Raw genomic sequence first — 14,609 nt, 5'->3', positions numbered from 1 at the left:
CATGTTCCATTTGACCTCTTCCGGCATCAGTTCAATAAATAGCGTCTGTATGCATTAATCCTATACAAGCAGGCATGGTAATGCCACCCTCTTTATTGACTGAGCCTTTTCACCATTTTGTTGTCAGATTCAGCTATGACCATATTGAATTTCTGAGAAATGACCTCTTCTAATTGAAAATTAACAATAAAATTTTCACTTTTTATATTTCATAATAATTATCTGACCTATATGACTATGATTTTCAACACAAACTGAGTTATAGTACTTTAGCACATTGAACTAGAATGAGGGCTACTGTTCAGCTGTCAAAAAAAAAAAAAAAGATTAAATTAAAAGAAGGGGACATACTTTGTGAATGGGTGGAAATATGAAGGTGATTGAGGGAACTCTCACCTTTTCTGTCCTACACTTTTCTCTCTCTTTCTTGTATTCACCTTATACCTTGAGGGCATGCTCTCCACCATCTCTTTCTCTCTTTTCAGATGGGGAAGCCATGTATCCCTTCTTCAACTAGACACCTGATCCTGTCCTTCTGTCATACTTTCACCTTCTGCAATACTACACCCCCCTTGGCTGAGAGGGGCTCGTCTTGCAAATATGTCATGACCTCAGTGCTAGTGCCACAAACTAAAAAAAGCACCCAGTACACTCTGTAAAGTGGTTGGCATTAGGAAGGGCATCCAGCTCTAGAGACCATGTCAAATCAGATACTACAGCTCAGCTTAGTTCTCTGATTCACCCAACCTATACCAGCATGGAAAAGGGGCTTTAAGTGATGATGACATATGTATTATATCATCATCATCATTTAACATCCATTGTCCATGCTGGCATGGGTTGGACAGTGTGACCAGAGCTGGCAAGCTGCAACAGACCCGTCGGATTTGGCATGATTTCTATGGCTGGATGCCCCTCCTAATAACAACCACTTTACAGAGTGTGCTGGGTGCTTTTACATGGCACCACACCACACATGTGCTTTCATGTGGCACTGCATGGACACTGCATATGCGCTTTTATGTGCTGCTGCACCAGTACTTTTACATGGCACTTTTATGTGACACCGCCATGAATACTTTACACCACCAGAAGGAGCAGCCTTAACATTTCTGCTGCGAAGTACAGGTCTTCTTGAGAAGACCTGTGCTATATATATATATCTATACTATATATAAAACAGAGATGTGTGTGTAATCGCTTTTCACGTGAAATCGACTTCACCAAATGCTTCCATACTTGTGATGCGTGAATAATTTGACCTCGGATAAATCTTGGGCTCTTCATTTGATTTTTTTAATTAAAAATAAATAATATTGCTTTATATTTAAGATTCACTTCTTTAAAAAGGTTCCTCAATGTCAACTTCCAGTATTGACGTAACAAAGCCAAAAAAAGCTTCACTCTCTATTTTGTGTGTTCGTGTGTATGAGAGAGAGAGAGAGAGTAAATACTACATACACACCACTCTCTCACTCTGTCTCACACCACACCCCTTGACTCACTCACACTCTGTCTCTTACAAACACACACATACATAAATGTATACAAACATATTTACAAAGACACACGTGTGTATGCGCACGCGTGCATGTTTGTAAGACACAGAGTGTGAGTGAGTCAAGGGCTGTGTTGTCATATGCATACATCCAAAGATATACGTATACATGACAACAAACCTTTCTCTCTCACTCACACTCTGTCTCTTACAAACACACACATACATAAATGTATACAAACATATTTACAAAGACACACGTGTGTATGCGCGCACACGTGGGGGGGGGTTCCACAATTGCCATTTATTTCAATTACTCTTGTGAGAATATTCACGTAAATCATTTTTTTCATTTAATCCCCATTTTAATTTTCGTAAAAGTTTCCAAGTACCAATGAGGCTTTTTGGCACATCTTCAATTTTCCCCATTCATGAGGCGCCCAGCCATCATTCATCTGAGAGTCCATCTACAGAATGTCCTCTCAAATTTCTATACAGCATATTTTGCCTTTTTTTCTTCAAGTACATAAGCAAGAATTTCATTCCCGAGCAACGCCGGGTGCCTCTGCTAGTATATATATATATATAGTGGTTGGCGTTAGGAAGGGCATCCAACTGTAGAAACTCTGCCAAATCAGATTAGAGCCTAGTATAGCCATCTGGTTCACCAGTCCTCAGTCAAATCATCCAACCCATGCTAGCATGGAAAGCGGACGTTAAACGATGATGATGATATCTGTATGTGAGTGTATGTGAGGGTATTTATATATATATACAATGTATATATATTTATATATATAAACATTCACATGTCAGCATGGAAAATAGATGTTAAATGATGATGATATATATTTTCACTGAAAGATTAACTTATTTATATTCAAGGATAAATTCTTTATAATTTTTGTAGAATACAATTAATCAAACACTTCACAGTCTTGAAGTCCCATTGAAATATTTTATTTCAGTTTATACACTATTAAAAAACATAGCATGTATCCATTCATTTATTTATGACAGGAAAATAGAAATACATTAATTAAAATCTCACAAAAATAACATGATGGGAAAAAAATCAAACAGTTGTATTTGTATTGGTATATATATATATATATATATATATATATATATATATATATATGCTATCTTAATTAAGTGTCAATGATTAAGTATAATACATATATCTAAGTAATATTTTCACTGGAAGTTGCATATTATAAAGTACAAATTATCTTAACTGTTTTTTTGTTAAAATTGCTGGATCTCAAACTATCATGAATAACGTTATTAAGCATTTTCCTATTGAACTTGATGTCAAATTCTTTATTTGCTTCATGTTATCAAAAAAGTTATTACAATAAGCAGCTTCTGCCGTGTGTGTATGCATATAAATAGTATGGGATGTGAATAGAATATTCATTCTATGTTATGCAAGTAGTTATGTAAAGTATCACAAGGTTCTATTTCTAGAGCTGGAAACACTATATTTGAGAAAAGTCTTTGGTATCTGCAATAATTATCACTTGCTTCTTTTGTTATCATGAACATAATTCATTAACAGTTTATTTTTTATTTCTATTTTTGTAAAATGCCAGCAATTTTAGTCCATAAATAGAAGCTTATTTCTGGGCTAAAACGTCTGAGCTTAACTGAATATCAACAAAGAAAGCAAAAATTATTTTACTCAGTGTACAGTTATTTCTGTTCATTAAAGCAGTAGAAACATGTATAATAATTATAGAAGAGCCTTAAGAACTTCAGAAAAAAAAAAGTAACTAAAACTCACCCTGTGTAATAATAATAATAATAATAATAATAATAATAAAGAAATACCATTACAAAACCAACTTGGTTGGTAAGACTTATGTAACAATTTAATTCATAAAATAGAAATGAAAATATCTCAACTTGTCAGTAAGATATTTTCTAATTAGTTTCAACCATTTTTGCTGGAAGCTGTGTTATTTTTGACCTGGAAGAGTAAAAATAAAAAAATTAAAACTTAATATTAAAGGTCAAATTATAAATACTATTCAGATTCTTATCTTAAATTGTTATTCACTTAATCATTTTCAGAAATCACACTGCTCCCATTGTTCAGTGTTTTCAATAGTTTATTTTATCCTGATTTTCATCCAAAATTTTAAACTGCTCAAGTTTGTATCTAATTTTATCAGAAACAGCTCTACTCCTCTCATAGGCTGGAGAAATTCTCAATTATTTATTCTGTTCCATTTAAGGCAACAAGGAAAACTGTTTGCTCACTTAGTCTATAATTGATGAACATTTTGGCAGTATATGGCTATGAGACTAAATTGTACTTCAAGTCAACATAATTTTTCATCCTTTCACCATTAATAAAGTTATCAAAAAGTTGTAGCTGGTTGCTGGTTTTGTTGAACCCCAGGCCAACTGAAATCAAGCAGTTTATGATCAAAGGCATTCTAACATTGAGTATATTGTGTCTTTAGGGGTATGTAGGACCACATTATCTAGGTTGTTTTTTGATGAAAGAAGAGCAAGATGAGTTGGGTGGGTTTGAACGGAGAGGGTAGGTTGCTTGTTAGTTTAGAAGAGCAGAGGTTATTGCAATGGAGAGATCAGAAAGAGAGAAGAAACAGTATTTCTGTGAGTTAAAGTATCAAGTATATTAGAAAATCTTTGCCAATCATTCAAAATGCCTTTTTGTTTTGGATGTCTGTGTGTGAAGTATTAGTGCTAGCTTCAAACATGTGAACAGGATTCTAATATGGTAGAGGTGAACTATTGATCAGACCTGAAGTATTTTCTAGTCCTGAAATGGAAGCCTAATTTGAAGATGAAATACGCAATGTTATAGACATAGATTGTAAAGTCAAGCATTTGTAGGATGTTTGAAAACCTAAGGACACAGAATGCTTGTGTCACGTAGCCAATTAGAAACAGTGTTTCTTGGGGCTAAATAGTAGTAGTGTTCTTCTCTTTCCTGGGACTGCCACATTAAGTTGGCAACAAAGCATCACTTTATCGTGCTGCTACTGTATAACTCTCTCTGAGAGATTTAGAAATGCAATATTTCTAATTTTGTAGATCAGTGAATTTATTTCACATGAAATTCAATGTTTTCAGCAGCGATTTAGCACCGACAGCTCGCAAAGCCAAGCTACTCCAGACTGATGAAAGGCAACTACCCTGAAACTAGTCTCTGGATGCTGGCTTTGTTGGCTGGAAGTGTTTATTTCCAGTTTGAAAACTTAAGGACACAGAATGCTTATGTCACATAGCCAACTAGAAATGGTGTTTCTTGGGGCTAAATAGCAGTAGCAGTCTTCCCTTTCCTGGGACTGCCACATTAAGTTAGCAACAAACCATCACAATATATATATATATATATATATATATATATGATGGGCTTCTTTCAGTTTCCGTCTTAAAAAATCCACTCTCAAGACTGGTTAGTCTGAGTCTATAGTAGAAGACACTTGCCCAAGGTGCCACACAGAAGGACTGAACCCAGAACCATGTGGTTGGGAAGCAAACTTCTTACCACACAGCCATGCCTTTCTGTAGAACAGGATCTATCCTTCAAAACTGAAAAGAATTTGGTAGACAGGTCACTGGGATGTATTGTTAGAGGTTAATGGGAAGCACAATGTTAGAAGGTTGAAATGATCAAATGAGAATTCACACTTGATGATTATGTACATGTGGTGTTGAAGGAAGTGGTCTAAAAGATAAGAATTAGGAAAGGGATTTTACTGACTATAGAGTTGGAAGTAAGATAGGCAGCAAATGCAGTGGCTTGATCAGCTGGAGAATTACTTTATAGAACCTTTTTTTGGTGAGAGCTGCAAGTAGTAGGATTCTACAAAATCAATAACAATCCTCTTGGCAAGAGACCTGGCTGCAATTTCAGAGATAAGAAATGCATGCCAGGTAATGTAGAAAGAGATATCTTGTTTTCATGATGGGCTGTCAGAAATTCATGATGCAATGATATCCTTGTTAAAAAAAATACAGTGAAGCCAAATTTCTATTATTCAATAGGAAAGATGGAAATACCATGTCAAAACCATACGTACATTCCTCTTGAAAAGTTATAGATCTGACTTTATCAGGGCCCACAGAACTATACAAGAATTATAATAAGTATTTCAAGAATTATTTTATTACATATTTACAATCTAAAGAGGATAAACTGTTGTGATGTTTATACCTTTTCTAAAAGACCATCATTTAACGTCTGTTGTCTATGCTGGCATGGGCTGGATGGTTTGACCAGGGTTGGTAAGCTGGAAGGCTGCACCAGACTCCATTCTTATTTGGCATGGTTTCTATGGCTGCATGCTCTTCCTAATGCCAACCACTCTGAAAGTGTAATGGGTACTTTTACATGCCATCTGTGTGACACCGTTATCTGCCATGACTGCAGTTTTTCTCGGTTTGATGGGTCTTCTTCTCAAGCATGACATAATGCCAAAAGTCTCTGTCATTGTCTCCATGAAGCCCAACATTCAAAAGCAGCTCAGCCACTTTGCCTCTGTGAAGCCCATTGCTTGAAAAGAGCTTTTTATGTGCCACTGGCATGGGTACCAGTTACATGACATCAGCATCAGCCACGACTACAATTTCACTTGGCTTGATGGGTCTTCTCAAGCACAGCATATTGCCAAAGGTCTCAGTCACTAGTCATTGCCCAAAGTTCAAAGATCGTTCTTCACCACCTCGTCTTATGTCTTCCTGGGCCTACCTCTACTACAGGTTCCTTCTATGGTTAGAGATTGGCACTTCTTTACACAGCTGTCCACATCCATACACATCATGTGACCATATCAGCACAGTTGTCTCTCTTGCACACCACATCTGATGCCTCTTATGCCTAACTTTTCTCTCAAGATGCTTACACTCTGTCAAACATGCACACTGACATTGCACATCTGCAAAGCATACTGGCTTTATTTCTTTCAAGCCTATGCATGTCCTCAGCTGTCACAGCTCATGTTTCACTGCCATGTAGTATAGCTGTTCGCACACAGGCATGCACCATACAATCTGCCTTTCACTCAGAGAGAGGCCCTTTGTTGCCAGCAGAGGTAGGAGCTCTCTGAACTTTGCCTAGCCTAATCTTATTCTCACAGCTACGCTCTTGGAGCATCCACCTCTGCTACTAACTTGGTCACCTAGATAATGGAAGCTGTCTACTACCTCTAGCTTACCTGCTGACAGTTGATGGAGTTTATTTTCTATACATTTTTGGTGTTTATTGTATCTGTGCATCTTCCACATACGAAAGCTATTTTCCCTGTTAACCTTCCTCTGATATTGCTGCACCTTTTATGTGCCCAAACCTTACATCAGGTGCATCTTATGGAGTTTCTACCTACGCCTTTTCTACAGATCAAGAAGGGATTTGTGATTTGTCTGCCTTCCTACTTACTAAAAGACTTGGGTTTTTGCTCAGTTAATTCTAAGGCCCTTCGATTCCAGATCTTGCTTCCATACCTGGAACTTCTCTAGTTCTGGTAGTGATTCAGCTATAAGAGCCTTTTCTAAAAGATATTAGCAATGAAAGTGAAATGAAATACCTACAACTTGGAATGAAAGCTAAATAATAAACACAAAACACTAGGTGTTTTACTTTTGTTTTATGTCACTTGCTACAGGAAAGTTCAGATAGTATCTACTTAACACTGGACTTGTTGCTATATATGCACATTCTAGAAAATGACAAATGCTTGAAATTTCATACATGAAAACTTACCCAGTTTGAACCATTTGGGAACAAAATTCTTAAAATTTTGAGACCCTGATGGCTTTGGAGTAGATGTCTTGGGCGTTGATGGAGTTTCTTGAGAAGTAGAAGGTTGAGGAGGCTTGTATGAAACAGTTTCTTTTGTATTATTTCTACAAAGAATAGATAATTTTCAGTGAATGGTTAAATATTTATTGAAATGTATCTGAACCACGAAATAAAATCAACTGCATATCAAGCACCTTGGCCTAAGAAGGTCATGATCAATGCCCTTCTCTTCTGACTAACACACACACAAGTAAAAATAGTAAACAATTTACACACTAGAGAAATTGAAATGCTTGTGAGTACAAATCTAATGAAGAGTGGAAACCTGAAACATGTTAGAAAATGGTAAAATATTTATTTTGTTTATTTCCCTTTTAGAAGACCAATTTTCCTTTTCATTTTCTATACAAAAGTCCAATCTTTTGAACACAAACTTTTACTCTAATGACAATCTCACATTCATCCTTCCATTACGTAGCAATTCAAAAGATATCTAATCTCTTTAAACCATAAATTTAACTAGTTTTCAGTTAAAAGTTATACTGTGGCGTCCTTAGGCAGAGGTTCTCAACCATTTTTTGCCTATGAACCCCTTTGATTCCTATTTCACTCATGTGGACCCTCATAGCTATTTGATGTTTAAGAAATCCCATTATATTTTTATACTTAAATATTAGAAATTGTACAAAAATTTTATAATTATAAGCATAATTACAATTAGGGTTCAGCAAAATTGCTTCACCACATACCAAAATTTAGAAATAGCAGTTAAAATACTATTCCACTACCATAAGATATCTCCCAGACAGCAATACTCACAACTCACCTTGGCAAAGAGAAGAAGTAACAAATCCACCCGGCTTTGATCAACTATATACACGTTTCTGGATTAAAGAGATGTAAAATATCATTTTTACTCACTTATTTCCGTCTTGAGTATAGTATTTCAATTATGAATTTGACAGTACTAATAATTAAAATATGTATTCGACCAAGCGCCATCGAACAGCTCATATCCAAAAACCAGTACTTCCGAATTTATATAGACAGGTGAGAACTTGCATTCTTCCCCAATCACCCATGTGTGCTATGAGTAATCCTGCAGAAACTGCAGTTTACTATCAGGGAGTGAATTATATTATCATATATGATAATGATATGATAATATATATGATAATATAATTCACTCCTTGATAGTAAACTGCAGTTTCTGCGGGATTACTCATAGCACACGTGGGTGATTGGGGAAGAATGTGAGTTCTCACTTGTCTATATAAATTCGAAAGTGCTGGTTTTTGGATATGAGCTGTTCGATGGCGCTTGGTTGAATACATATTTTAATTATTAGTACTGTCAAATTTATAATTGAAATACTATACTGAAGACGGAAATAAGTGAGTAAAAATGATATTTTACATCTCTTTAATCCAGAAACACATATATAGTTGATCAAAGCCGGGTGGATTCGTTATTTATTCTCTTTGCCTGCGTGAGTTGGGAATATTTCTGTCTGGGAGATATCTTATGGTAGTGGAATAGTATTTTAACTGCTATTTCTAAATTTCGGTATGTGGTGAAGCAATTTTGCTGAACCCTAATTATAATTATAAAACTTTTGTATAAGTTTACCGATAATGGTTCTTTTAACATACCAAACTACTTGGTAAAATTATTAATTATCAATTAATTAATTTTACCCTTTATTATTATTATCGATAATATTAGAAATTGTATTTTAAAAAAAATTGTTAAAATATTTTGTGTGCTGTATAAATATAACCAGATTATTACACATAAATTTTAACAACAAAATCTTATATGGACCTCAGTTAAGAAATTCTGGACTAAGGTATGTTATCTGATAAGGAGAGACCCCCACCTAACAGGAAAAATGGGTTGTCATAATTGGAATGTCTTTGATCATAAGTCTACTGAATCAAGACTGATCTGGTGGTTAACCAACAAGAAACTGAAACTAAATTTCATTATCATCAACATTTAACGTGTTTTTCATGCTTTACTCTTAATATTTTTTCACTTTTCTTGTAGATCTACTCTGGAATGCTGGTATCCTTTAAAGGGTTGGTGCATCTGTTTGGTGCCACCTGTCTGGTGTTGATTTGAAGCAGACTTATTTTGACACCAGATGTTTTTATGTCTCTCTTGTTTATGTGAGTGAATATATTTCTCCTTATGTGTACAAGGAGAAGGGAAAGTGTTTTTGGTCAGTTGTGTTCAATTAATAAATTGTAATGTCTCACTTACTGTATGTGTATATTTCTGTGTGTGTGTGTGTGTGTGTGTGTGTGTATTTCTGTGTGTGTTTTCCAGTATCAAAGAGCAGTCAGCAAAACAAGTTCAATGTCCAGTCAGCATTACCAAATTGCCAATGTTCAAACATCTGTGTCTTAGTTGTCAAATTCTGACTTTTGAAAGTGGTGTTTTCTTTTATGGCTGGACATTCATTCTGCCCCCCATTTAACCCTTTTAAATTAAATTGGCCATATCTGGCCAAAATATTCTGCCTGTTTTATCTCCAAATGGTCCTATCTGGCCTTTCACACCTACTGTACAGTGCCATTTTAAACATCAACAATCACATCATTGGAATCTCAAAGCTATGAAATAATGCATGATTAATTTTAAATGATGTGAATACATAAGCATTACATTTGACAAAGTAAAATGAATGCTAAAGTGTTAATCTAACAAGTACTGTGTCTTATATTTGCTTAAGTTCATAAGCTACAGTCAGCTGGTTTCAGACATTCATTACTTTGTTAATTCATACTTTTGTAAATTTTTATTCAAATTTTAATGTAAATGATATTAGATGTACAAAATTGTGAAGAACTATCTAGCCCTTCCTTTTATTTTGTTAACAGAACTTTTGTTTTCATAATTATTTGAACCTGTTTTTCATTGGAATCTTAATTTTATCCTAGGCTAAAATAATTGTCAGTTTAGATTATATAAATAAACCACATTCCAATTTTATTTTTTCAACAAATTCGAATTGGAATAGTGAAAAAGTTTTGGTCTGTTTATTTCTTCTTTTTCAAAGAATATTTATCACTGATTCTACAGGAATATCTGAGAATTATACAGTTTTTCTATGTTGAAACAGTAGCCAAATTTTAACAGAATTGATAGACTTCAAAAATAGTTTTCTGTTAGTTACTAAACAAATTATATCTTAATATGAATAAATATTGTTTTTTCACAATCACAAACATTTATCTTCCTATTCTTAAAGAAAATTGTAACCTTTTTTGGGGGGTGGGGGGCATTTTTAATGTCAAAATGGATTGTGTGGGTTTTTAAAATCACTTATCTCCAACATACTAGCAACTCATCATCATCATTAACATCACCATGTCCACTTTCCATGCCGGCATGGGTTGCAAGGTTTCGTAGGAGCAAAAGACTGCACCAGGGTTCACTGTCTGTTTTGGCATGGTTTTTATGGCTGGATGCCCTTCCTAACACTAACCAACCTGCAGAGTGGACTGAGTGCTTTTTATGTGGCACCAGCACAGGTGAGGTCAGTTTTGGCATGTTTTTTTTTACAGTTGGATGCTTTTTCAAATGCCAACCACTTTACAGTGTGCAGTGGATGCTTTTTATGAGGTACCAACACTGGTAGGATCAACAAGACAAAGATCCTTTGAGAGGGGACGTAGCATTGGAGGTGATCTTGTACATCAGATGATGAAAGGTTAGAGTGTGACAGTAATGGGTGTGTTGCTGTATCATTGACAGAGCAACAGAAGTTATTCAGTCAGAGAGAGAGAAGGGGTGATTAAGATTGAGGTCAGTAATGGGTGTGTTGCTGTATCATTGACTGTTGTTTAACTTCCCAGTCAGATTTGATTACACAGACTTATGATCAAAAGCATTCTAGTTGCAACCATCATATTTTGTTATTACATTTGTCGCCTTTATTTAACAGTCCATCCCCAACCAATTTCAGAGACTCTGAAAAATGATTGTTGTCAAAACAAAGATTGCTGTAGTTTAAATTTTAATTATCTTCTGTGAAACATACATGTTTATTAATAGAATAAATTTGTGAGGTATCTAGACTTATTCTATAAAGGACAAGCCTTCATTGGTAATAAGGCCACAAATTAATAGGGAAAAAGAGTTGAATTCACTGTTATTTCTTTTATCAACTCTAGAGAAATACATCAAAATTAACCACATTGGATCTTGAACTCAGAACATGGAAGGATAAAGCTAAATATGGCAAAATAGTTAGCTTGACCCTGCCTTTTCTATCACTCCACAGATCACTGATTTCTTATATAATGATTTTTTAACAATGATGCATGGCCATAAATTTGAGATTAGAGTGAAGTTAATTAAACTGACCTAAGAATTTAACAATTCTGCCAATCCGCTATTTTTGTTGTTTAACATTGAGAAAAAATTGTTCTAAACCCAACAAAGACAATCAGAATATCAAGGAACAAATTTCACACAAGACATTAAGAATAACTGCATACCATTTTTTTAGAAGTTAAAAAAATGGTCCCCAAAAAAACCAAAACAAAAAGACTGAATTTTACTTGAGAAAGCATTGGAAATCTATCAAAAACATTGATTGGTAGTCAATGACAAAATTTGTGCCACAGAAAATCTAGTGATAATGGTACACCAGTGCCGGTAGTTAATTCAGGAAATTTTTGTCAGCATTTTTTGTGGGGGTTATTAGTTTAAATATTAGAGCATGTGTGAATAAGGTGAATATTAGAGTTATACTCAACCACAGCACTGCTACAGGTTTTTATAAATTTATGATGGGATGTATGTGCTTGAAAGACAAAACTAGAGGCTGTGAACATACTGACTGAATCTAACATTTTGAGATTATGGATTATATGTTCACTGAAGAGATCTTTTTCTTATGTAGGTAAGAGAGATGGTGATTTGGTTAAATAAAGCTGGCCAGCACCCTTTGCCATTATAATCCTGCTTCATTCTGATGCAAACCAAGGACGAGATCCTTGGTTCAGCAAAGAATTATGTATCAAAGATTCTATAGTGACAAAGTCAATGATAGTTGGTTACTAAGAGGAGGGCTATAAATTCTGTCACTGAAGCTGTAGTGAAGGCCATGAAGTAGCTTGGATAAAGATCAGTGGTTTGCTGTTATAGGGATGCAAGCTGGGACTTGATCAACTCTGGTTGAATCAACTAGATGAGGGGTCTGATGTTGGAAGACCTGAAATTCTCTGAGACTCTGAAAACATCACTGACAATGCATCCCAGAGCATCCAAAAGATGTATCTTAAAACTACAGCTACATACTCAGCTGTTTGAGGTTAATTTTAATACAGTCCCCCACCTCAGAAGCCCTCACAATAGAGTGGCTGTAAAGCCATATGACTGAAGAAGATGTGCTTATCCAGGCATTATAAAATCTACATACTAAAACTCTTCTGCTACCTATGAGGACTAAAATTATGATGATATTGGTTGGAAAATGAAAAACAAAATATGATTTGAAAATAAAATATAACAAGATAAATTTCTCATTTCACTGAACACTGCACCATATTTAGAAATATGCTGTATGTCAAGTGGAAGATTATACTGTACCATTTGAGCAGGCTGGAGCATACACACTGCACCAATTATAGTGGTAGGCCTTCTTTGTTGACACAGTTTGATTAACATAAATGCCGTAGTGACCAAGCAATAAACTGATAACAGAGTATAAAAATATTGACAGCCTGATACAGTTTTGTTAGTATTTGCTCACCTCTTCCAGCTAGCAACACTAATAACCAGTTATCAAGGTTTACAAACATTCTTCAATATAGCAGTCTCATTCAACTTCTTTCCTTTGGCTGTAAGCCATTCCTCCCTTTTATTCAACCCTTTTCCTTGACTCACCAACTGGACAATATTGACTTGAACTACCATACCAGACCTGTTATCTGAACAATATCTTAAGTTTCCATGAACATTTAGTTAGCTACACCATGTAACCCAATCTTGACAGTAATAATGGCACCACCATTTTGTATTTTGTTTACAATAATTAATGACAAATTCAAATTACGGAAATTATCCCTGAGTTTGGAATTACACAGAGTAATCTAAACTCAACTAAATGTTCACAGTAGCTTGAGATATTAATCCTTTAGCATTTAAACTGGCTATATCAGGCCAAAATATTCTACCAGTTTTATGTTCAAACTGGCTATATCTGGTCTCTCACCCTTACCTTACATTTGACAGAGAAATCTGAAGGGTAAAAGGTCAATTATCTTAATTTCAGATTATCCATTGTTGAAGTAACAGAGGTTTGACTCTAAGTATGATATGGTATGGTATGGTAGTTCAACTTGATATTGTCCAGTTGGTATGTCAAGGAAAAGAGATGAGTGAAAAGGAGGAATGACTATGAGCAAATAGAGAAAAGTTGAATAAGACAGCTATGCTATATTGAAGTAATGTTTACAGTCCCTAATGAATGTGGTCATTACTATTGCTATCTAGAGGGGGATGGGTGCTGACAAGACAGTGAATGACTGCAAATATTTTTATACTCTGAAGGCAGCAAGGTGGCAGAATTGTTAGCACACTGGGAAAAAGGCTCAGCAGCATTTTGTCTGTCTTTATATTCTGAGTTCAAATACTGCCAAGGCCAACTTTGCCTGTCATTCTTTTGGGATTGCTAAAATAAGTACCAGTTGAGTACTGGGGTCAATGTAATCGACTTAGCCCCTCACCCAAAATTGCTGACCTTGTACCAAAATTTGAAACAGTAATGCAGTGAGCTGGAGCTGGAAGAATTGTTAGCGTCCCAGGCAAAATGCTTAACAGTATTTTGTCTGTCTTTATGTTATGAGTTCAAATTCCACCTAAGTCAACTTTGCCTTTCATCCTCTCAGGGTCAATAAAATAAGTACCAGTTGAGCACTGGGGTTGATGTAACTGACTCAGCCCCTCTCCTGAAATTGCCAGCCTTGTGCCAAAATTTAAAACCAATATTTTCATACTCTGTTATAAGCTAATTGTTATATAAAGAGGTTTTACAGTTGTGTGATGATCCCATCTTTAGTTTATAATCATTATAAAAGTCCTGCATATTGGTCACTCTACCACTTTGATCTCGGTTATTTTAAGGGGCAAAACTACCTCAAGCAACAATGACCAACTTCTACCCCAAAGAATTATTTACATAAAACCAAGCAGTGCCAAAATCTATGAACTTATGCAGATACAAATGCATTCTTGCATGCAGATACAAATGAATGCATGCATGCATGCATCTTGCATGAATGCATGCATGCAGATACAAATGCATTCAACCATGCT

The 14,609-nt window shown here is 35.2% G+C and overlaps 1 protein-coding gene across 2 annotated transcripts in view; it reads right to left on the bottom strand.

The window, feature by feature from the left end:
• Nucleotides 1-3,059: 3,059 nt before the first annotated feature.
• Nucleotides 3,060-14,609, bottom strand: part of LOC106871830 (tether containing UBX domain for GLUT4) — a 61,197-nt gene continuing 49,647 nt past the window's right edge. For both annotated transcript variants that reach the window (XM_014918544.3, XM_014918543.3), the window contains exons 18-19: nucleotides 7,239-7,381; nucleotides 3,060-3,470 (exon numbers count right to left, since the gene is read on the bottom strand). In XM_014918544.3, coding sequence (XP_014774030.1) covers nucleotides 3,460-3,470; nucleotides 7,239-7,381 — 154 coding nt within the window. In that variant the 3' untranslated portion in view covers nucleotides 3,060-3,459. The remainder of the gene's footprint in view (nucleotides 3,471-7,238; nucleotides 7,382-14,609) is intronic.

This window comes from Octopus bimaculoides, chromosome 4 (assembly GCF_046866305.1).
Source record: "Octopus bimaculoides isolate indiv1 chromosome 4, ASM4686630v1, whole genome shotgun sequence".
Taxonomy (NCBI): Eukaryota; Metazoa; Mollusca; class Cephalopoda; order Octopoda; family Octopodidae; genus Octopus; species Octopus bimaculoides.
This window is presented reverse-complemented; position numbering and strand designations above follow the sequence as displayed.